Below are 22,455 nucleotides of genomic sequence, written 5' to 3'. Positions count from 1 at the left end.
AACAGTTTGGCCACAGTCAGGTTCTTCTGTAAAATGTTTCGCTTTCTGCAAGCAGCAACCAGAATGAGACCAGTTTTAGGAATTAGATTTGGTGCAATAACAAATGTTTGGAGGAAAAAAACAAAGTGGCCCTTTATCAAAAACACTCAAAAGAATCTTCATTTTTAGGGTTACTAAAAACTTGAGGATAGAACATAATTTGATAGATTTCCCAATAAACACCAAATAAAATTGGAGAATATTGGATCAGACTGAAAGTGTTTCGGGGGTCAGTTTGTGTGAGCAGTAAGTCGGGCCTGCTGCGCTGTGTTTGCAGCCGGAGCCTCGTTTCTCATTTGTATTCATTGCTTTGGATTGTCTGTTCCCGCGCCCTCAGACCCTCCCCGGGTGTGAATGTAATCAGCTTTGCACAAACGGCCATAAGACGGTCAGACTCAGAGAGGAAAGCAGACAGGCTCAGCAGTGGATTTTCAACACTGGACCGGACCACACGCTGAGACCCGAGGTTTAGAAACACTGGGAGGCTCCAAATGTTGAAAAAGGACCAAATATGGATGGTAGTGTTAGCATTAATGAGGAAGAAAAGAGTAAAAATAGGTGTTGCTGCCATCCGTCCATCTGTTCATTCGTCCATCCATCCGTCCGTCCGCCCGCCCACACACCCCTCCATCCATCCATCCATCCATCCATCCATCCATCCATCCATCCATCCATCCATCCATCCATCCATCCATCCATCCATCCATCAGTTTGACTCATTATGGAGCCAGAGGAATCTATCCAATGGGATTATAGGAGGGTTTTGTTGTGGAGCTTTAGCAAACTGAAGGTCAAACTGAAGGTCATCTTGAGAGGGCAAAGAGCTAAAAGCACGAGCCAAATGATGTGGAACCAAAGCCAGACTCAGGCTTGTGGGATTTATGTCATGAATCTCTAAATAATTAAAGATCCATCCAACCAATTGTCTGAATGAAAGGCAGCTCTGCGCATCGTCTTTTCATCGGGACACTTTAATCATGGAACTGAAGAGCTTCACAAGCCAAACAAAACTCCACATGCTATATATTTACAGAAATGTTACAATAACATATTTTGGCATTGAAATATTTACAGTGCAAGTTCACGTCCAACACTGCCTGAATCTCAAAGGACTCACATCTGCATCAGTGTTTACTTGTTCACATCCGACAACTTTTACAGGCAAAACCGGCGGGGAAGAAAATCTGTGAGAAGCATCAGGCGATCAGAGGAATTTAGTCAAGATATTCATCTGGTATCTCTTATCTGATCAACAGCCACTTTGGCGAAGTGGCCAATAATTTATCAAAAGCCTCGGAAGCCGGAGTCTCATCGCTTCGACGACTCGGAGACTTAGAATAAAAACAATCTCTGTGTAAATCCAGAGCTGTTCTGCAAACGATAACAAACAGATGTTCTCCGTCATGCCTGCCCACAGTCATTACAACCTGCAGCTGGAGGGAGTCATGTAACATTTGAGCAAGAGGAAAAGCCACCGGGGGAGCAGTGAGCAGTCATCTGGAAGGGCTGGGGAAGGTTATTTTCCCATTACACGCCGAGCTGAACACACACAGACCAACTGTGTGAATCTAGAGACACTGAGGACACATTTGGTTGAGTTTTTTTTTCTTTTTTTCCTGTGTTTTAGGCGCAAAAGATCAGATGAAATGTGCATTGAAACACTGTGCATGGATCTGAATGAAACACATTGAACAAAGCGTAAGTAATGACATCATTAGTAGCAGTTTGTCTCCACTGAGGGACGACCAGGAGGTGCAGCTCCTTTGAGACGGATACTTCGCTGCGTTGTGTCCAGCTTAATACTGTTGACTCCAGACAGGAAATAAGCACGTCCGGTTTGAGGAAAAATAGTCAAGAAAGAGTTGAAATATGAACGATGGAAGTGAAGCACGGTCTGGGATGTGTCATCCTCTAACCTGTAATGGAGAAACAAAAGGAGCAAGAGTCAGACCTGGACTGAAAGGTTAAAAACAGACATGGGGTTGAAATAAGCAACAGAAACACCAGCATCCATAAAAATTCCTGGTAATTCACATTGAAGGTCATTTTGTCATTGAATAGCTGGGAATGGTTAAAATGTGAATCATGGCAATTTTTCAGTATCTGGTGAAATTCTTGAATTTTTGACAAGTACAACTTTCCTCTGACTACAGATCATTCCCACGCATCGGTTTGATGGAATTTTAGGAATAATTATGATAGAACAACTTTCTCTTGGGTGGAGAGACAGGAAGCTCAGTCCGTGGCAGTGGCAGCTAGCCATGGCGCTTCCGGTGGTAGCTGCCGGAAGCTGACACAGCTTAGTAGTGTCATCGTGTGAAAACTGCAATTTACTCCATCAAGTAAAAGCCAGTAAAAATAGTACAAGTCTTAATAGCCAATAACATCAACATTTCAAAAATAATTATTTACAAACAGACAATATTACAAACATGTTCCCCAAAACAGCAGCTCTGGCACCCCTAGTGTCAGCTGCCGGAAGCTGCCACTACTATACTGTGACAGCTTCCAGTTGTTGGAGGAAATAAATGAGGATAAAAAATTGAAGCATTATGCTATCAAGCTGTAATAATACAATTCATGACCTCTTTATTTATTGCTTTAGTTTTGCAGGGAACAAATTCTTCGTTTTCTTCCTGCTCAGCATATTTTCGCTTCAGTTGGCGGTTCCCATCAAGTGGAGGGAACAAGTTGAAACTCGACCAGTTTGACTCTGAAATACTCAAACAGAGATGTTTACCTCGGGTTTTTAGGATTGTCTGTTTATAAGGTTAGTGTTGGACTGAAGTGTTTCTTATTTTGAAGAAAATTCTATTGCTTAACTTGCTTTGGGAGGGAAAAAAGCACCTTAAAAGCAGGTTCAGAAACAGTTGATTTGCTTCTTTTGCTCCCTAATGTGAAGCTCTGTTTTGCATTTGTTCTGCGTATTAGGGATATTGTAGATAGAAAAAAAGAGTGAATTTCCACCAAAAATCTCAGAAATTTTTAGATTAATCTCAGAAATTTTTGAGAAAAAAATAGAGACATTTCCAAGCTTGAAAAGTTGAAAATTTGCTAGAAAAGTCAGAAATTTTCTAGAAAAAAGAAAAACTTTTCAAAACTCAGTTTCAAAAGTCAAAAAATGTTCTGAGAAAATTCTGTTTTTTTCCAGAATATTTCTGAGATTAATCTAAAAATTTTACTTACTCCTCCTTTTTTTTCTTCTATCTACAATGGCCCTAACACGCCGTCGTAGTTTTGCTTGAGTGAGAGAGGAATTTCCCAGGTTTAACAAACAGAGCACAGCTGCTGCAGAGGATGGCATCGCATTGTGCAACAGCAGCAACAGCAGCAACAGCAGCAACAACCTCACGTATACTTCTGTTTTGAGATCCCTTACATAACCCCGTGTGTGTACAAAGAGACGGCTAACCTTTAGTCAGCTTTGGAAGTAAAAGCCTGGGAAACAAAACAGCCTGTAAACGAGGTTGGTCAACAGTCAGCCGTGTGGACCTTGACCTCACTTCCCAGCGCTTCCAGTAAAGCAGCACCGTTCCAGGGTTAGGTTGCACCACACTTCCAAGTGTGCATGCCTGTCGTAATCACTAGCAGATGTCAGGAGGGTTTGTGCTCCCAGACACACGAGATGACGAAAGTGTCCACAGTTCACCGGTCAGGGCTAGGCCCAAAGCAGCTGGTGCATCACAACACATCACAACAAACACATCACAGAGACAATCTGGGTTTATCGTGCCAGAACCTGCATGTTATTAATTCGCTGGGACACGAGGAGTGCTGCTAATAGTCGATATTTAGGGCTTCAGGGGCTGCAGCTTGTTGCTTCATTGATCATTTTTCACTCTGTGGCTGTTCTACATGAAACGCTTTTCCATAAGGACTAAAGGAATTTAAAAATGTCCACAAATGCATTTTCACAATATCTATCCATATTTTCTGTTATTTGGATTAGTAAATACATTGGAAGTCTCAAAGCGTTGCCCATTCCTTCAGCTCTGTCCTGCTGTCTTTCAATGAGTTTCTCAGGCGTTTAGGGTATTTTAGTGTTTTTCTGTTTAGTTTTACTGCTTTTTAAAAATTATTTTCAGTTCATTTTCAGAAAAACATTTCTCTTTTTTTTACTATTTGTTAAGCTCCGTCATTCAGAGATAAACTAAATTTAGACGTTCAGGGTCCTCTTTTTGATTGAATTAAGCATTCTTTCCAGTTTCTTCAGTCAAAGCTGCAGTAGGCAACTTTTATGAAAATGTTTTTTTTTTCCTTTTTCTTTCACATATATATATATATATATATACATATATATATATATATTTTTTTACAACTGTTGCAATGTTGTAACATGAAGCAGATAATATGTGAACACATGGAGTTCCTGTGGTCCATCACAAAATTAAACACCATTATGGAATAAATAAATAAATAAATAAATAAATAAATAAATAAATAAATAAATAAATAAATAAATAAATAAATTCTGAGATAAACAAATAAAATAAGTACAACTGATTGACAGAATATGATCCTGTTAAAAATATTTTTCATATATATATATATATATATATATATATATATATATATATATATATATATATATATATATATATATATATATATATATATACATCTTCATAAATATTTTTGCTTATATCTTTAAATTAGTGATCAAAACCAAGTCATTGTTTGTCATTTGCCTGCAACGTAATTACTTTATCAGAGACTGACAAAGATATATAAACATTTATTTATAAAGTACTAAATGTTTAACTGTATTTCCAAGTTTTTTTACATGATCAGTTTTTACAGGTAAAGCGGACAGATGCCTCAGAAAACTGTGATCAGCTTTTACAGAGCAACACTGACCTCTGCTGGACAAACTATTTCATCACACAGAGCTGCCAAAGAGAAGCCCAGAATGTAGGTATTTACAATGTACTAAAAATAAAAATAAAAATATTTCCCACCATAAACATTTCCTTCATAAAGTCCAGGTTTACATGGAGAAATAGTTAGGTCTTATAACTATAACCTCTCGTTTATTCATGACTCTTGTTACTGTAACAAAAACAGATGAAACCTACTGTCTTTCTTCATCCACTGGTCCAGTTCATCCATTTCCAGCTCCAGCACAGATGGCACGTCTTCTTCGAACTTTGGCCTGACACACACACACACACACACACACACACACACACACACACACACACACACACACACACACACACACACACACACACGCCATTTGTCTTCAGAAAACCTCGGAGGATTGTGCGAAACATTTCAGACGTTTATTCTGACCACAAGTTTTGAGTCGCACACCAACTAGGTTGCATTAACAGGAAATTACAGCAGCAGGGTAACGTTTTTGCAAAACCGTGGACAGAAAAGATCTTTTTGCCTGATAGCTGACAGCATTTCACGTCGGCAGACAGTTCAACTTACATAGGGACCTTCTCTGAGCTTGGTCCGTCTAAGTGTGGGTCTTCTTTTGCAAGCTCTGGATGAGAGGCCAAAAAGTTAAGGTCAATTTTAGAAGAACAAAAAAAAACAACAACAACAAAAAACAGAATTACAGGCACATATCTAGAAAAATTACACTTGTTTTGATTGATACCATTGTGCATTTTGATCCTAACCTCTGGTTTGACTTTGGGTTAAACTAAAGGACTAAAATGAGCAAATATCAGGGAAGTCCTACACAATGTTATTATTAGTTAACCAAAACTAACCAAACAATGACAACTGAAATTGAGAAAACAATTTAACTGAAATAGAAATCAGCAATTGGTGGGGAAAGGCTAACTGGGTCTAAAACATGCTGAAATTGTAGACGCAATAACCTTCATTTTTGTGTTAATTTTACATCACTTTGAAATGCTAATAAATAGATTAATTAACCCCCTTCACCCCCCGGAAGTCAACTGTCATCAAGTTATGGAACTACACGGCGGCACTTATAGTCTACAAAATGGTGACAGCAAAAGTTGGGAGAAATCACCAACTCAGTTGGTTGTTCAACAATAACTGAATTAATTTTTAAAAAATGAATTAAATTATTTTTGAATTGAATTGAGTATTCATTGCCCAGTTGATAATTACGTAATCACGACACAATATTCTGACCTTTTTGAATTATTTTTGAATTACAAATGAACCAACGTATGAAAAAACTATTTAACTAATAATAACTAATACAAACTAGCAAACACACTTTAAAAACTAATGAAAACTAACAGAATTACACAAAACAAAATAAAACTAAGCTACAATAAATAACCCAAAACTCTCATAACCCTGGTCCTATGAACATGGCATGTTACTTTCAATAGGACTGTGGGAACTCTTTACACAATAACTACAAGTTGCATAAATCTGACCTCTGTGGAAAAGTGGCAGGAAGGTACAGAAGAAGCTGCTCTCGTCAAATATGAGACCAAAATGTAACTTTTTATAAGACAGGAAGCTAACAAAGCATGGAGATGGCTGAACACAAACACACCATCCTGTGAAACACAGCAGTGGCTGCATTATGCTGAGATGCATTTCTTCATTTGAGATTGAAAAGCTAGTTAGAGTCAACCGGGAGACGTAAGATATTAAAACCCGGACAGTCCTCTCAGATGATGATACCAGCTAAATGTTGGGCGTAGAACTTCAGTCCTGAACATCCAACCAGAGCTGCAGTAAAGGGTTCAGATCAGAACATTCAAACCTCCTGGACCAAAGTCTAATTTAGAATTTTAACACTTGAAATGCACAGTTGAAGCTGAAGGAGTGGTGGCTCTCCTTACATCACAGGGTTAGATACATATGCACACCACACTTTTCAGATTTTTGTTTATTAAAAAAAAAAAGGATATGCACTTGTCAACCTGGGTTACTGCTCAAAATGTCGATGTTGTTCTAAAGGCCTAAAAACACCCAGTTTCCTTAATAGTGACTCAGTTTGGATGTTCAGTGTTAAAGTTTACAACATGACTAATAGAAGAAGGAACAAGTGCAGTTTGTTTGACAGAGTTCCTCTAAAATAGAACATGACAGCAGAATGTTTGCAAAACGGCCACTGAATGAAGCAGATTTTAGTAAATATTATTTATGTTTGGTGAAATCCAAACAGACGACATCAGTGCAAACACGTCTTATTACAACCAGTTATTAGAGTGTTGGTTTCTTTTAATCTAGGTTTATTTAGTTGTGACTTTTTGTTTGTCTAATTCAGTTTGTTTTAATTAGTTTTTAGTGTTTTTGATTTGTATTAATTGAATATTAGTGTTCATAGAAGTAGTTTTAGTTTTTTCATAGTTCATTTTCAGGTGCAGAATTTAAAAAGGTCAAAGTTTTGTGTTGTGATTGTGTAAACAACGACTGGACAATGACTACGCAACAGAAGAAAGCATTTTTTTAAAAATGCATTAATCATTGTTGAACAACCAGCTGACTCTGGTGTTTTCTCCCAACTTTTGTTGTCGCCATTTTGAGGATTAGTGTCAGTGCCACCAGCAGGATTATGGGATACCAAAATTTATTGATAACTGATGTGAACTGCTTGTGTTGTGGGGGAAAGTACAATTTCACATCAGCTGGAAAGGCCAATTAATCTATTCATAAACCAAAAACTATAATTTTAGTGTATTTTGATTAGTTTTATAAACGCATGGTATTGCTCCAGTTAGTTATGTTTTCTCCTTCATTAATTACCATTTTCAGTTATTTACATTAAAGAAAATGTTTCCTCAATTTCAGTTTTCTTTTTTTTTCTGAGTTTTAGTTAATGACGACAATCTTATCACTGACTTTGAAGCACGGTGGTGGAGGTGTGATGATTTGGGCTTGTTTGACAGCCAGACTGCTGGGGGGAATTGCTCTGAGCTGACCAGAAACTAATTAAATAATAATAATAATAATAATAATAATAATAATAATAATAATAAGCCATTTCATTTATAAAGCCCTTTATATCTTCAATTGAAATCTCAATGCGTTATAGCCCGACAGCTGAAACTTGCTTCAGTGGCCTAATTAAATCCCAGACCTCAACCAGACTGAAAAGTCGTAGTGCAAACTTAAGACCCATAGATAACAAAAATGTCTGCAAACCTCAGGGCCGAACTTCTTCCACAATGACTGAGAAAGCCAAACAGAAAAATTGCAGTCGTTGCTGTAGGATGATCTACCAGGTTTTTCTACTATTTGATTTGATTTTGTTTTTTTTTTTTTTACTAACTAACGGGCAGCATGGAATCTGTTAGGTCTGAATGACTGTTGAACCTCAGATCATTTTAGATGCCCTCATGCATAAAACCTTCAGAAAGGGAGAGGATATTATTACAGCTTCATCAGTTTTGCAGCAGCAGCTTAAATCTGTCGCCATATGAGTGTCTATGAGATATAGATAAAAGATGGAAACTTACACTAATACAAAGTTGGTTGCAAACACATGTTTATACTGTTTCTTTTATTCTTTTTTCCCTTCTAAGTGTATATGCGTATAGTTAATGTCCGAATGCTTGAAACTGAGGTTAAATTCCACTGTTATTCACACAATGTTGGTAAATAAACTCAGATTCTGATGTTTTAGATGTTCTGAGACTTCAAAAACATGAACATTCATCTGGTTCCCCATTGCAGCAGACTCACCTTGGTTCCCTGCTTTTTTACTGCTTCTGCACCAGATGACAACGCCAGCAACAATGATGGCACAAACGATTATGCCCGCCACAACCGCACCAATCAGGATGGATGGGTCATTGTCGATGTAACTTTCTGATTTTTCAGTCATAGGAAATTTATTTGTTGAAGTATCTGCAGAAATGAGTCAGAGAAAATACTGTCGGACCAGATTTCATCAAGAAATTTGAGGCATTTTAACACTTTGACTTTGGTGTTGTGATGCGAAACAAATAGCTTGACTTACCAGGTTCATCTGAACCAGATCCTTCAGTCTCTTCAGCAGTAAATAAATAAAGCACAAAATAAATCAAAAAAACTGGAAGCCACAAACAATCATTTAATTACAATAAAGGATCTGTGGATTTACCAGCTGTTGAGTTTGTAGTGAAAGCATCTCCAGGGTCAGAGCTCACTGAAACAGGCAGAATCAACAGAAATGTGTTTTTATCATTTTGTGAAACACTAACAAACTCTGTTTCAACTTGAGACCTACAAAATGGAGATGATGAAGAAACATGAAGTTAAAGGTCCAGTTAATTCTAAGCAGTGTTTGTTCACTGGGACAGAAAACAGAGTATAGATGTGGGAAGACTTGAAATGATCACTGATCATTTCAGGATCACTTAAAAAACTGACAGGTTGTATTGGATTCCCTGTTTTGTTCTGATTAATTTAATTTTCCTTTCATAAAACTAAAAGGATGAAATATGAACATCAAAAAACAAACAATAACCTCCCATAATTAGGGGACCACACAAATTTGGGTTTGTTATATTTTCAATTTAAAAGATGCATTATTTTAATCATAGTAGGAACATCACTGAGATTAACTAATTAAACTGATGTGTTATTTTCCAACATGACAGATTCTTATCACCACAAGCAGGATTCCTGCCCAAATGAACTGAATTTTGGGTTATATTTATTTGTTTTGCATCTTTTTTTTGTTGTTATTTATCAAAACATTTATCAAAGATGCAACATGTTTTTAGACTGGGCAGATCAGCCTCTCTGAGTGTTTATCTACATATAGAAATACCAATTTCTATAAAATCGGTTTCCACAACTGGAGGGATAACTTGTTCTCCCTGTTCTGTGGAGCAGGTCTTCTCCGACACATCCAGACCCATTGTGCCATTCGCACCGATGCATAAACACACACACACACACACACACACACACCCTCCCCCCCCCCACACACACACACACGTTTGTTTTGCTATCTTTGTGGGGACTTTCCATTGACTTCCATTCATTTCTACTCATTTCTACAGCCTAAACCTTACCTTTACCCTTTTCCTAACCCTAACCATCACATACCTAACCCTAACCCTAACCAAAACTCAATTCATACCTTAGCCCTAACTCTGACCCCTGACCCAAAAACAGGGTTTCCCCTCGTGGGGACCAGGCTCAGGTCCCCACGAGGAGCGACTGGTCCCCACAACGTAGCATATGTCAGGAAAATCGTCCCCACAAGGTATTACAAACAAACGCACACACACACACACACACACACACACACACACACACACACACACACACACACACACACACACACACACACACACACACACAAGAAAAGTGAAACTAGCACAAAATAAAGAAGGAAATGCCTTTAGTGAGATATAGTAGTGCTCCCACCCACTAAATCTAAAGCTGTCTGTATGACTGGTATGAAGTGGAATATCTTCAAAATATATATTTTATATATAATTTTGTGATCTAAACAAACTGATCCTCCAGTTCTCTCTTTGTTTGTCGATTTCTGTCAATAAATCACACTATAAACTGAAATATTCAATAGGATGAGACTGAATTTAGTAACATGAAATATATTCTCCGATGACTATAAAGTTCAGTTTTAGTCTTACCAGAGAAATGTTATATACTTTCCGATCTGTATTCTACATGTAAGTTGAATCTCTTTGCCAATTTTAAATAACGCCGTTTGAGACAGTAAAAGGGCGAAAATGTTAAATCTTTACAAAGGCCTGTATTCCCAACACTGCAAGCTTCACTGAACAAATTTTTCTTTAACATATGATTGTCACTTATTAGAAGCATAACACAAAGCAGTTAAACAGTGAAACTAACAGTAAAATCTGTCTGCATGCATTCAATCAGCATTATTGCTTATATGTTGTCCTCTTGCCTTACCTGTAGGAGTTGTAGTAGTACCCTCACTAGATATACTGTTACTTTCTGTTTCACTTGTCCCATCATCACAAAATGCTGCAATGAAATATCTCACATTACTTCAAACAAGCACACCAACATGAATACAAAAACAGACTAACTCTTGTTAACACTCATTCTGCATATTTTTATGACACACTAATCTAAGAAATCTGATTCATGGAATTGTTCTAATTTATTATTCTCACAACAGAAAATTCTCTGTAAATACTGTAAACTGTTCATCAGAAAGCTAAAATCAAAACTATGGTGTTCCACACTTAAGGTCCCTCACTTTTAAAAATCTTTATGTGTTACAGCTAAGTGTAGAGATGCACCGATGTTGTACAGTCATGGCCAAAAGCTTTGAGAATGATTCAAATGTTAATATTTACAAAGTCTACTGCTTCAGTTTTTATAATGGAAATTTGCATACACTCCAGAATGTTATAAAGAGTGATCAGCTTAACAGCAATTCATTGCAAAGTCAATATTCGCCTAGAAAATGAACTTTATCCCCCAAAACACATTTCAACTTCATTGTAGCCCTGCCTTAAAAGGACCAGCTAACATCGTTTCAGTGATTGCTCCATTAACACAGGTGTGGGTGTTGATGAGGATGGGGCTGGAGATCAGTCTGTCATGATTAAGTAAGAATGACATCACTGGACACTTTAAAAAGAGGCTGGTGCTTGGCATCATTGTTTCTCTTCTGTGAACCATGGTCATCTCTAAAGAAACACATGCAGTCATCATTGCACTGCACAAAAATGGCCTAACAGGTAAGAGTATCGCAGTTAGAAAGATTCACCTCAGTCAACCATCTATCGCATCATCAAGAACTTCAAGGAGAGGTTCCATTGTTGCCAAAAAGGCTCCAGGGCGCCAAGAAAGACCAGCAAGCGCCAGGACCGTCTCTTTAAAGTGTTTCAGCTGCAGGATCGGGCTACCAGCAGTGCAGAGTTTGCTCAGGAATGGCAGCAGGCAGGTGTGAGTCCATCTGCACGCACTGTGAGGCGGAGACTCTTGGAGCAAGGCCTGGTCTCAAGGAGGGCAGCAAAGAAGCCTCTTCTCGCCAGGAAAACCATCAGGGACAGACTGATATTCTGCAAAAGGTACAGGGAGTGGACTGCTGAGGACTGGGGTAAAGTCATTTTGTCTGATGAATCCCCTTTCCGATTGTTTGGGACATCTGGAAAACAGCTTGTTCGGAGAAGACGAGGTGAGAGCTACCACCAGTCTTGTCTCATGCCAACTGTAAAGCATCCTGAAACCATTCATGTGTGGGTTGCTTCTCAGCCAAGGGAGTCAGTTCTCTCACAGTCTTGCCTAAAAACACAGCCATGAATAAAGAACTTCTCCCAACTGTCCAAGAGCAGTTTGGTGATGAACAATGCCTTTTCCAGCATGATGGAGCACCTTGCCATAAAGCAAAGGTGATAACTGGGTCAGGGAACAAAGCATAGAGATTTTGGGTCCATGGCCTGGAAACTCCCCAGATCTTAATCCCATTGAAAACTTGTGGTCAATCATCAAGAGACGGGTGGACAAACAAAAACCTCGGAATTCTGACAAAATGCAAGCATTGATTGTACAAGAATGGACTGATATCAGTCAGGATTTGGTCCAGAAGTTGATTGAGAGCATGCCAGGGAGAACTGCAGAGATCCTGAAGAAGAGGGGTCAAGACTGTAAATATTGTCTTGCTGCATTAACTCATTCTGTCAATAAAAGCTTTTGTTACTCATAATATGATTGCAATTGTATTTCTGTATGTGATGAAAACATCTGACATACACAGAGGGCAGCAGATCATGTGAAAATATAATATTTGTGTCATTCTCAAAACTTTTGTCCATGATTGTATTATCTCTATGGGTCCCAATATTGAAAACAAATTCTAAGTTGGGTATCAGTGACAATGTGCCAGGTCCATAAGGACAAAACTTATGAACCTGTCTAATTCTATCCTTTGTGCTCTGAGCAACGTTAGAGCTCAACTTTTCTGTATTGGATCGGTATCGGCTGATACTAAACCTCAGATATAGATATTGGTACAGGAAGTGAACAAAGTGGATCGGTGCATCACTCATTGGTGTCATCAGACAGGACATTCACCTCAGACTCACTGAGGGAATCTTAACTATTTTAGTTTTGTCCTTTGATCTCAGTAAAGACAAAGCTGAAGTTTTAGTTATCGTCGCAGACATTCAAATCAATTCCAGAAATATTGGGAACATATTTCATGTAAAGATACAAACCATCATCAACATCATCTGGAGGAAATTGCCAGAGTGTGACCAGTTCTCTCCTTGTCCACAGCAGAGACTTTAGCTCACCTTTTTGTAAACAGGTTATTGTATCGCTCTGCTTTCTGGTCTTACTAAAACAATTAGGCCGCTCCCCTGTGACCGTGAAAGAGCAACGAGTTTAGACTGTGGATGAAAGGATTTAAAGGGTTTTGCAAGCTGTCATGAAAGCGACAGAGAGGATCCTGACTTCTTGTGGTTTTGGGGTTAGAACTGAATGTATTACTATGTGCCAATAACAAGGGGAAAGTTACAGATTAGACTTAGGCATATTAGCAACTGAAAAGAAAAACTGTGAACAAAACACCATCAAAAATGAGTCACAGGAACTCTGGACTTCCGTCTGAACAACCAGTTACAACAAAAATCCAAAAAGGAGTTACCAAGTTCACTAATTACACAGAGTGATGGTGGCGTTCCCAAAAGATTTCCGCTTTCTTCGTTTTAATCTGATCACCTGATTATCTGAGCAGTCGGTGAGTTGTGAAATTTGGAACAGAGGAGTCAGGCTGGAGCTTATCTCAGGACAGAGAAAGCAGATTCCAGAGAAACGAGTTTCTGGCATGAAGAAGATTAAGTGAAAAGAAGATGAACCTGGAAGGAACGCCTTGTGCTTTTTGATGGAAGACTGTTCAGATCTGGACTTTTCAGTCAAAACTGGAAAATCATGTGGCAATAAAGTCATGGAGGATCAGAGCAAAAAAAAAAAAAAAAAAAAGAAAGAAAAAAAAGGCGAAAGCAGCATGGGGAGTGGAGACAGACAATGACAGAGCTGTTTTCTGACGCGGCGGTTTGTCGGCCTACCTGTCCCGGTCAGAGCGCCGAGCAGCAGCAGCAGCAGGAACAGAGCCGGGGTCTTCAGCCGGGGGCCCATCATATTATCAAGCAGAGGCACACACTGCCATTCTGAGTCTGCTTCCTCCTGTCCTGTCACAGCATCACACTTCCTGATCTAACGTAACGTTTGTTTAAGCCACACGAAACACACCCACAGACTCACGCCGATTGCTCTCAGATCTGATGCAACAAGCAGAGTGTGTGCTTGTTGCTACAAGTCTGATGGCTCCTGATCTGCACAGCGATCACATTCCTGTTAGTCAGGTCAGCAACTGCACCGAGGCGGTGCCGTTGCTGTGGTGAGGGGTAGAGAGAGCTAACTTTGAGGAAGGAAGAACTTCTTCCAGAAATGGCTCGGTGGTGAATGCCAGCAGGTCAGGTGTCTTCTGTCAAACAGCTGCAGCGAGGCGGCTCTCAGTTCACAGTTGTGTCCTTCCTGCAGGGTCCCGGAAAAACGGCGTGTGGTGGATTAGCAACCACGCATCCGAGGGTCATGCTGCTGTGATTATCTCTGGGTTCGCTGGCCTACTTTCATTAAAAAGACAAGGCTCCACATGGTTTTCTTCCAGGAAGGACAGCGACGGAGACGGGGCGTGTTTGAACACGACTGCTGTAGCCAGTCTTATCAGTCAAGCAGGCCTCAATTTTTGGCACAACAAAAAGTGGCATTGAGGAGCAAAACAGCTGGAGAATTTTCTCGGAAGGCTGGTTTTCACAAGAGCCAGGCGACGTCAAATGACTCCGTCGTGGTCCAGAAACGAGATGAAAACACTTCGGATGAACAGAGAGAAATGTCTGTATGGGAAGACGAGCAGCTCACACAGTGACAGCTGCATCAGACTAAATAAATGAGATTATCATGGGGAGGTTCATTTATTTCAGTGATTTAATTTTAAAAAGTTACACTGAAGTTAAAAAAGATCCATTACCAACAGGGTCAGGCATTTCATTCTGTTAATTGGATCATCGTGGCTGTTAGCGCACTAAAACACAAAATTCTGATTCTCAGACAATTACATAGGAGCAATCAAGATGATTTTTGACAGTGAAATCTTGCGTTATGACTGTGTTTTAACCAGTGCTGTCAATCTATTGAAACATGTAATTGTGATTGATCATGCACTAGCAACATGATTAATGACTATGCCTAACTTTGTGAGCACAAAATAAAAATATGCATGTAGTTATAGGAATGCTGGCCTGAGCAAGCCCCACCGTCTGTTCACTACAACCAATTAAAATGCAAGAAATTATCTGTTTGTTTTTTTTTTTTTTTGGTTTCAGATAATTTCATGACTCAGCAGCAACTAAGGGAAACTTACACCACAATGCCTGCATGCATGTAGTATCAAATTTGTTCAACTGACAGATATTTAATGGTTTAGTTCTTGGGTGTCCTGCCCCCTTTCTGATGATGCCCTGGACAACTATCCATAACCGGCCCTGTTCTCAAAATTTTTTTTATTGCCTCAAACCAAACGTGTCTGAAGATTCTCAGTTTTCTGCGTTTTCATATTCAGGCAGGTTCAAAGGAAACAGTTTTGTTCTAAATGTTTTAGTTTAGTAATGTCCCTCTCCATTCATTTCCTAGGAAACTGAGCGATGAGGCAACAGTAGCTCTTCCTCATCCAGCTGAGCAACCGCAGTAAATGCATGTGAAACTTTGAGCTCATAGATGTGAACATGCGGGCTAGCGAAGCAACACAAGACAGCTGAGAAATGTTCAATTTTAAGTGTTCTCTAAAATACGGTTGCTTCTTTTCTGTGTTGTTTCAACACAGACTTTGTTTGATTTTGAAGAGGGAGAAGAGGACATTCTCTCTTTTTTTTAAAATATTTGTGCTGTTGTTGTGATACTGGAAATTTGTACTCAGTTACTGTTACTCATCAAGCTGTGTGTGTGTGTGTGTGTGTGTGTGTCTGGGCGCTCACCCACACAGTACGTTTTGATAGCACTATGCTGCCAATATGATTCACCACATGATCTCATGCAAGCCCACAGTGTGATTCCTATTAAGCGTTATCAGATGCTGGCAGATAAAGCTGAAGACATTTGATCAAACTTTGGATTTGTCACAGACTGCTGGTTGCAAATGGCCAAAAGATCCAAAGGCAAAGTTTTTTTTGTTTGTTTTTTATTTGCTTGTTTTCTGTTAGATGTCAGCACAGCACTGGTTCACCGCTTGAGTTAAAGCCTTTTTAGGCAGAATAATTGGTTGATTTAGTAGAGTTGAGTGATTTAACAAACCTGGAAGAAAAACTTATCAAATTTTACTACTTTTGGCTATCAATTGAAATGTATGTTGATTGCAATCCAACAAACTGTTGAGAGAAGCTTGAGGAAGGAATCCCTTATACTGACCAAATGTAACTTTTGAACATATTTTAGGAATTTGAAAATTTCTAAAATATGTTCTCGCCACATTTTCTGACATTTAGCAAATAGAAATAAATTTGGCAATTCTAGCTAAACTAAAACAAGAAAGGTTTGCTCTAACCTAACTTCAAACAGTGAGAAAGAGAAAATGTGTTTGTATCATTTTATACAGACACATATGTGTCTGTATAAAAATACATATATATATAAATATATGTAAATATCTGGTTTTAACTAGATCTACGTCTTGCTGAACCCCCCCCCCCCCCCATAATATTCTAAATTTGCTGTTGGTTCTTTTTCTAGGCAAACTTTCAAGTGCTGATAGTGAACTAAAGTGAACTGAAACTAAGTTTGACTTGTTGAAAGTTGAACCTTGTCCTCAGCCTGCAGGGCCTTGCAGTGACTGTTAAACCGGTCCGGGATGAAAGATTTTACAGTAAATTGCTTCTTTCCAGATTTATTTTAAGAACTCTGATGCAGTTTTCTCTCTTTACCAGGAAGCATGCAGGAGGAGTCTGACTTGTCTAAACTGGTCTCTGGGAACAAGTCAGAGCTTGACTGATGTACATTTTTATTTAAATCAGCATGTTTTGTTTTTCAACAAGCTCTTTTTTGATTTACCAATTTCAGAACATGTAACAATCTGACGTGGGAGTGAATTGGACGTTGAACACTGACAATTACACACATAAGATAAAGCAAAGAACCAGTCAGCGTAGGTCAGTAACAGGGTTCCAGACGTTTGCTTTAAAAAGGAAAGATGTAGAATTTCCTAACTTTTTGAGTCATCTTTTCTATTTTATTGCTCAAAAAAACATTTTTATACCAACAGAAAACACTTTAACTATTTAACCAAGGTTAGTAGGCCATGCACACTTTTGATGTGCCACTTTCTATACGTTTTAAGATGAAAGCAAAACGTTCATGTTCAAATCCATTGAAAATGGTCTTAATTGGTATTACAAAATAATTTTCAACAAATGACAAAGAACCTCTCCAACTCCATCATTTTTGTCTAATGACTACTGAAAAGAAACACCAGCCTCCCTCACAACTTTGTGGATGATACTATAATGTTGCCAAGTACTAAATGTTTTCCCTCTCCTGCTATTAACTTTCACTTTTCATTAACATAGAAAACACACCTGGTTCATCCGCTTCTTATTTGTGTCTCTGCTCCATCTTCTCAACCTGCAGTCGGTGTTGGCAGATGGCCGCTCATTCTGAGCCAGGTCCTGGTTCTGCTGGAGGTTTTTTCTTGTTAAAGTTTTTCCTCTTAACTGTCGCTATGTGCTCTTCTAATAAAAACTGTTAGGCTTCTCTAGATAGAACCATTTTAGTTAATTTAAATAGTAAACCAAACTTGATGCACTGCTTGACAATTCAACTGGAATGTCTGTATGATTGTGTTGAACTGAATTAAATTGAATTATTTTCATGGTTATTTTAATCTCTGCCATCCATTTACAATTTATCTACTACATCTCCTACTAAATACAAGAAAGAGAATATATACCAAATTCCTAAAATAATGAATCAATGAACAAACGCTTTGTACTCACTGAATTATACATAGTGTGTCCACCCTGCTGTAAAACTGAAACAAAAATATGCGGTTTAATTTCGTATCCACTGTTATTTTTGAGTTAGTGTTTACTTAACAAAATGTGTTTTTAAGAAGATGACCAGGTTTGTATTGTAGCTGAAGAGTTTTTCGGAGTCGAAAGATACGGTTCTTTAAGTTTAGTTGAACCAAGTGATCCGGAACTCATGAACAAAATCACAGCAAAAGAATTTTCTTCCGGGACGTATTTCACTGAAGGACCATTTCCGTTTCCTGTTCAGTTGTCAACACAAGCTCCACGCGCGTACTGTTGGAGAGCAAGATGGTAAGACAGCGTGAGTCTGCTGTGTGTTGACAGCAGCCGCGGTTAGAAAGACGGAGAACTGATGTTTGGTTTGGTTGTTCCTCAGCCCAAGGCCCAGAAGAGCAAAGCTGCGGACAAAGTCGTCCATCCGTTAAGCAGGAAAGCTGCTTACCTGAACCGGGAGGAGGTCCGACTGAAGCGGAAAGAGAGGTCAGTCCATGAGAACCAGAACCAGCGCTGTTTCCGATTGTTTGGACCGCTTTAGTCTAATTGGCGATTCTTTAATGTTAACAGGATGAAGAGTGAAAAAGCAACACGCCTGAGCAACATAGGCGAGTTTGTGGTTCTATTTATAATGAAAAAATAACTTTGAGAATAGTAATAATTATTATGACGTTAGAGGTTTGTAAACTCATGTTTCTGCTTGTTATAAATCACAGGTGAGAAGCTGCTGTGGTTTCAGAGTCAACTGGATCCAAACAAGACGAACTACACCAAGAGAGATGCCTGTGAGGTTGTTGAAAGGTACCAGACCCGGTTCTGCTGGCTCTTCCCAGACTTTTAATTCAATTCAAAAACACTTAATTGATCCCAAAGGAAAATTAAATGTTGTTGTAAATCATTAATTCCAAATTCTTCAAAGACTTATTGTAGATGGTTATTAACAGATATTGTGTCTATTGCGAGTTAGTTATCGATTTCTTGTCCAACCATTTATAACTGATATATCTGGATAATTAGTTCAAGACTTTGGAGAAGATTCCATGATTTAAATGTGTCCAAGTTTGAAGGATTTCTATTATCTCTGAATGTTGAGTTTAAATCAGAGCAGCAGAACCAGAGTTACCAGCACTGCCTGAGTTCATCACTTCTGCTTTCCTCTTGTCTCTAAGCTGTTATTAATAGGGTTATAGGCTAATAGACTGTTATTATTAATATTAATATGTTTGTCTGGAATGTTCAGGTACCTCCACAGATTCGACTCGGAGCTCGAGCAGATCGAGTTGGTGAACGGGATCAAGGGTCGTCAGGGTCGTCTCCACGGCGCCAGAGAAACGGCCATCAAACAGAGCGTAGAGCGAGAGCGGGCACAGTTTGAGGGCGCTGGGTTGGGTGAGTCACTCCCGGAAACACAAAGCAGCTGTGCACATTGATATTTCCAGTCAGATTCCATCTTTCCCTGTTGTTGTTTTTTTTGTTTGTTTGTTTTTCAGAGATCCCAGACATCATCAACACCAAGCATCTGAAATTATTCAGGTCAGATTTTGAGACATACTAATTAGACCTAACTGATCCATTCCAAGTCCAGTTTTGATTTGGGGGATCATAATGAAACACGCAGTCATGTCCAGTGTTTCTCAACCCTGGTCCTCACCGCCCCCCTGCTCTGCATGTTTTAGATGTGCCTCTATTCCAGAACAACTGATTCAAATGATTGCATGACCATCAAGTACTGCAGAAGCCTGTTAATCACCCAGAGATACAATTCAGGTGTGTGGCAGAAGGGAAATACCTAAAACATGCAGGACAGGGGGGCGGTGAGGACCAGGGTTGAGAAACGCTGATCTAGACTCAACCCATGTGACCCAAACTCTTATCATCACAAAAGAGGACATTGATCAGGAACAACCTGAGCTACCACAAACTGTCCACAGTGAAACAAGCTTAATATCAGAGGGTGTCACCCAAAAAACAAATCTCTCCTGCAAAATAGACACATTCAAGCTGCAACTGTTCACATCGGCAAGCCAAATGTCTGCTGGTGTGAAGTTTTACAGTCAGATGAGGAAAATATCAACCTTTTGGCTTCAATAGCTGCATTTCCATCGACCATTTAATGGCACAATTTGACATTTCGAAAATAAATTTGCATAATGGAAATACAGCAATTTTGAAAAGATGTTTGTCGATAAAGTTTTGGTGCTAGGAGGTGGGTTTCTTTTTTGGGGGGCTGTATTGAAATTTGCTTCTTGCAAAACTGTAATGGAAACACTTTTTGCGTCACATGATCAACAATCAGATGTTGCCACTGGCGTAAACACTGAAGATGACGACAGGAAGTAGTTGGAGGATGATGGCGTGGCATGATTTATAATGACTCATCACATAAAGAAATCTATCCACGTCACTTTAATTATGTTTGTTCAATGGAGAACATTAGTGGGATATTGACAAAGCTTTGCGCATATTTGTAGTGGAAATGCAGCTAGTGACCAGATGAATATTTGGAGATATGACATTTTGAATTTCAACCTATCACTATGATAAATTTTATTGGACGATAAATTGCCTCAATAATTCTTGCGATTAACGATAGCACTGTTTCGAGACTAATTTCGAGTGACGTATTGATAAGGGTATAATAAGCAAGTTCACCTTCTCGAAGACCAACAAACTTTAATTTCGTAAAGAGCACTTAGCACTGGAACTGGATACGTTAAATGTTCAAAATAAAACCAAAAACAATCAATAAAACGGGGAAAAAAACACTTAAGAGTTCAGTGAATATTCTATATACTGAATATTCTACCAGATGTATTATCTATTTATATTGATAATTTGTCTATTGAAATATATATTGGTTTTTTGTCCAGCCCTAAGTGTGTGTGTGTGTGTATATATATATATATATATATATATACACATATATATATATACACATTCAAGGCTTAATGTGTAATCTTGCCTAATCCACATAATCCGATAAAATTCACAACCCTTGTTCCTAGAAATGGCATGCTTAAAACAAAAAAAAAAAGTACAAAACATGTTGAAAATACAGAGATTTTTTATAACATGTTTCTCAGGTATAAAAAAAATAATATATTTTTTATTTTCTTCAGAGATTGGACTGGAGATCTGAAGAAACTTCCAAACATAAAAATGCGAAAAGTTTCAAGCAAAGTTTTGGACACAAAGGCTGAGATGGAGGAAAAAGAGGAGATGGAGCATGATGATGAAGATGATGATGAAGAAGAGGAGGAGGCACTGGATGACATGGAGATGCCCGAGTCTCACTAACACTCACCTCAGTCTGACTGGATTATGCTGCTCTGCCACGACTGTCCACAAGATGGTGCTAGACCTTCAGATTCAGCCACCCAAACCTTTTCCGCTTGATAATTCAATAACAGCAGCTTTTTGGATGTTATACATTCATCGTTTATTGCACAGACAAAAAAAATGAAAAGGTTTTGTATGTAACCCACAGCGTCTCCAATCAGACCTATGAACGGACTTTGGATTGAAGACACAAATACGCTCTGACCCCTGAACTGTGACCTGTGACACTGGAAATCATATTTGTAGAAAATTTGAGAAAATTAAACATTCATCCCTTTTTAAGGTTTAGACAAACACGGCTGCAATCTAACGAAAAAACACCAACAGATGGCAACTGTAAAACCTCTAATCATATTGACATTGAAATCACTGACCTGCAGAGTAAGAACCACAAACAAACGACGACAAAACTGCCCTAATACATTTTCAAAGGTCACATATCTAGATCCAGACTGGAATTAAGACTAAATGCTTTAATAATTACAAGTCTTTGGTGTCTGAAGACCTGATTGTCCCGGAGTGTTTGAAGGTGTCGGTGTGCTTCAAGTCGCCCAGTGGACAGTCTCTTATGAACCGCTCTGTGGAGCTCTGGGTTTTATTTAGTAGTGTCAGATAAAAGGGAGGATGAATTAAAACTCATCCAGAATTTTATTTTGTATTTGTATATCAAATAAAATTCTGTTAAATTGACAAAATTTTGTGGCTGTAATGACAGAATGTTAAATATCTGTAAAAGTCCTGATCTTCTACATCTCCACAGCTCTTCACACACACATTCACACACTGATGGTGGGGAGCTAGCTTGTAGCCACGGCTGCCCTGGGGCAGTTTGGCAGGAGGGATTTTCAAGGGCATGAATATTTCTGCAATATAGACAAAACCAGTTAGTGGGTCTGATCGTGTAAATGTGACGTTTAGAGGTTTCTAATACTGAGAGGATTTCAACTAATGTACATTTATACATCACTGTCTGCTGGATATTTCGACATAAGTGTTTCATATCAGTCTATTGATAATTACTGATTACTTTTTTGTTTTATATATCTAAAATCCTGCCAAACTCGTGGCATGACTGTTCCTGTTTTATCCACAGTTTTCTCTCTGTGCTGTTTATTTT

General features: G+C 38.7%; 2 protein-coding genes across 3 annotated transcripts; one reads left to right on the top strand and one right to left on the bottom strand.

The window, feature by feature from the left end:
• Window positions 1–991: 991 nt before the first annotated feature.
• tmem154 (transmembrane protein 154) lies at window positions 992–14,523 on the bottom strand. Of its 2 annotated transcripts, XM_015001766.2 has the most exons (8): window positions 13,995–14,523; window positions 10,864–10,938; window positions 9,071–9,115; window positions 8,948–8,977; window positions 8,671–8,835; window positions 5,476–5,530; window positions 5,115–5,191; window positions 992–1,955 (listed from the first exon to the last, which is right to left on the bottom strand). In XM_015001766.2, exons 1-8 carry the CDS (start codon window positions 14,065–14,067, stop codon window positions 1,951–1,953), a joined length of 525 nt encoding a protein of 174 aa, XP_014857252.2. In that variant the 5' UTR covers window positions 14,068–14,523; the 3' UTR covers window positions 992–1,950. The 2 variants fall into 2 exon arrangements, with proteins under 2 accessions (XP_014857252.2, XP_014857253.2); XM_015001767.2 differs by lacking the exon at window positions 8,948–8,977 and having other exon boundaries at window positions 8,671–8,796; window positions 13,995–14,521.
• A 3,676-nt stretch (window positions 14,524–18,199) lies between these two features.
• tma16 (translation machinery associated 16 homolog) lies at window positions 18,200–22,033 on the top strand. Its single transcript, XM_015001763.2, has 7 exons — window positions 18,200–18,296; window positions 18,382–18,485; window positions 18,570–18,607; window positions 18,716–18,800; window positions 19,240–19,388; window positions 19,490–19,532; window positions 21,119–22,033. Exons 1-7 carry the CDS (start codon window positions 18,294–18,296, stop codon window positions 21,294–21,296), a joined length of 600 nt encoding a protein of 199 aa, XP_014857249.1. The 5' UTR covers window positions 18,200–18,293; the 3' UTR covers window positions 21,297–22,033.
• The last annotated feature ends 422 nt before the right edge of the window (window positions 22,034–22,455 follow it).

The sequence above is a fragment of the Poecilia mexicana genome, unplaced genomic scaffold, assembly GCF_051168715.1.
Source record: "Poecilia mexicana isolate PSO_F unplaced genomic scaffold, ASM5116871v1 scaffold_2, whole genome shotgun sequence".
Taxonomy (NCBI): domain Eukaryota; kingdom Metazoa; phylum Chordata; class Actinopteri; order Cyprinodontiformes; family Poeciliidae; genus Poecilia; species Poecilia mexicana.
Note: the sequence above shows the minus strand (reverse complement) of the source record. Positions and strands in the feature narration are given on the sequence as shown.

Bases quoted from the DNA above. Each gene is read 5' to 3' on its own strand.
- tmem154 (XM_015001766.2), bottom strand. From the start codon at position 14,067: ATGATGGGCCCCCGGCTGAAGACCCCGGCTCTGTTCCTGCTGCTGCTG. The intron at 9,116-10,863 runs GTAAGGCAAGAG...TGCCTGTTTCAG, and splicing joins TACTACTACAACTCCTACAG to TGAGCTCTGACCCTGGAGAT. The intron at 5,192-5,475 runs GTAAGTTGAACT...TGTGTGTGTCAG, and splicing joins AGCTCAGAGAAGGTCCCTAT to GCCAAAGTTCGAAGAAGACG.
- tma16 (XM_015001763.2), top strand. The intron at 18,801-19,239 runs GTACCAGACCCG...TGGAATGTTCAG, and splicing joins GCCTGTGAGGTTGTTGAAAG to GTACCTCCACAGATTCGACT. The intron at 19,389-19,489 runs GTGAGTCACTCC...TTTGTTTTTCAG, and splicing joins GTTTGAGGGCGCTGGGTTGG to AGATCCCAGACATCATCAAC.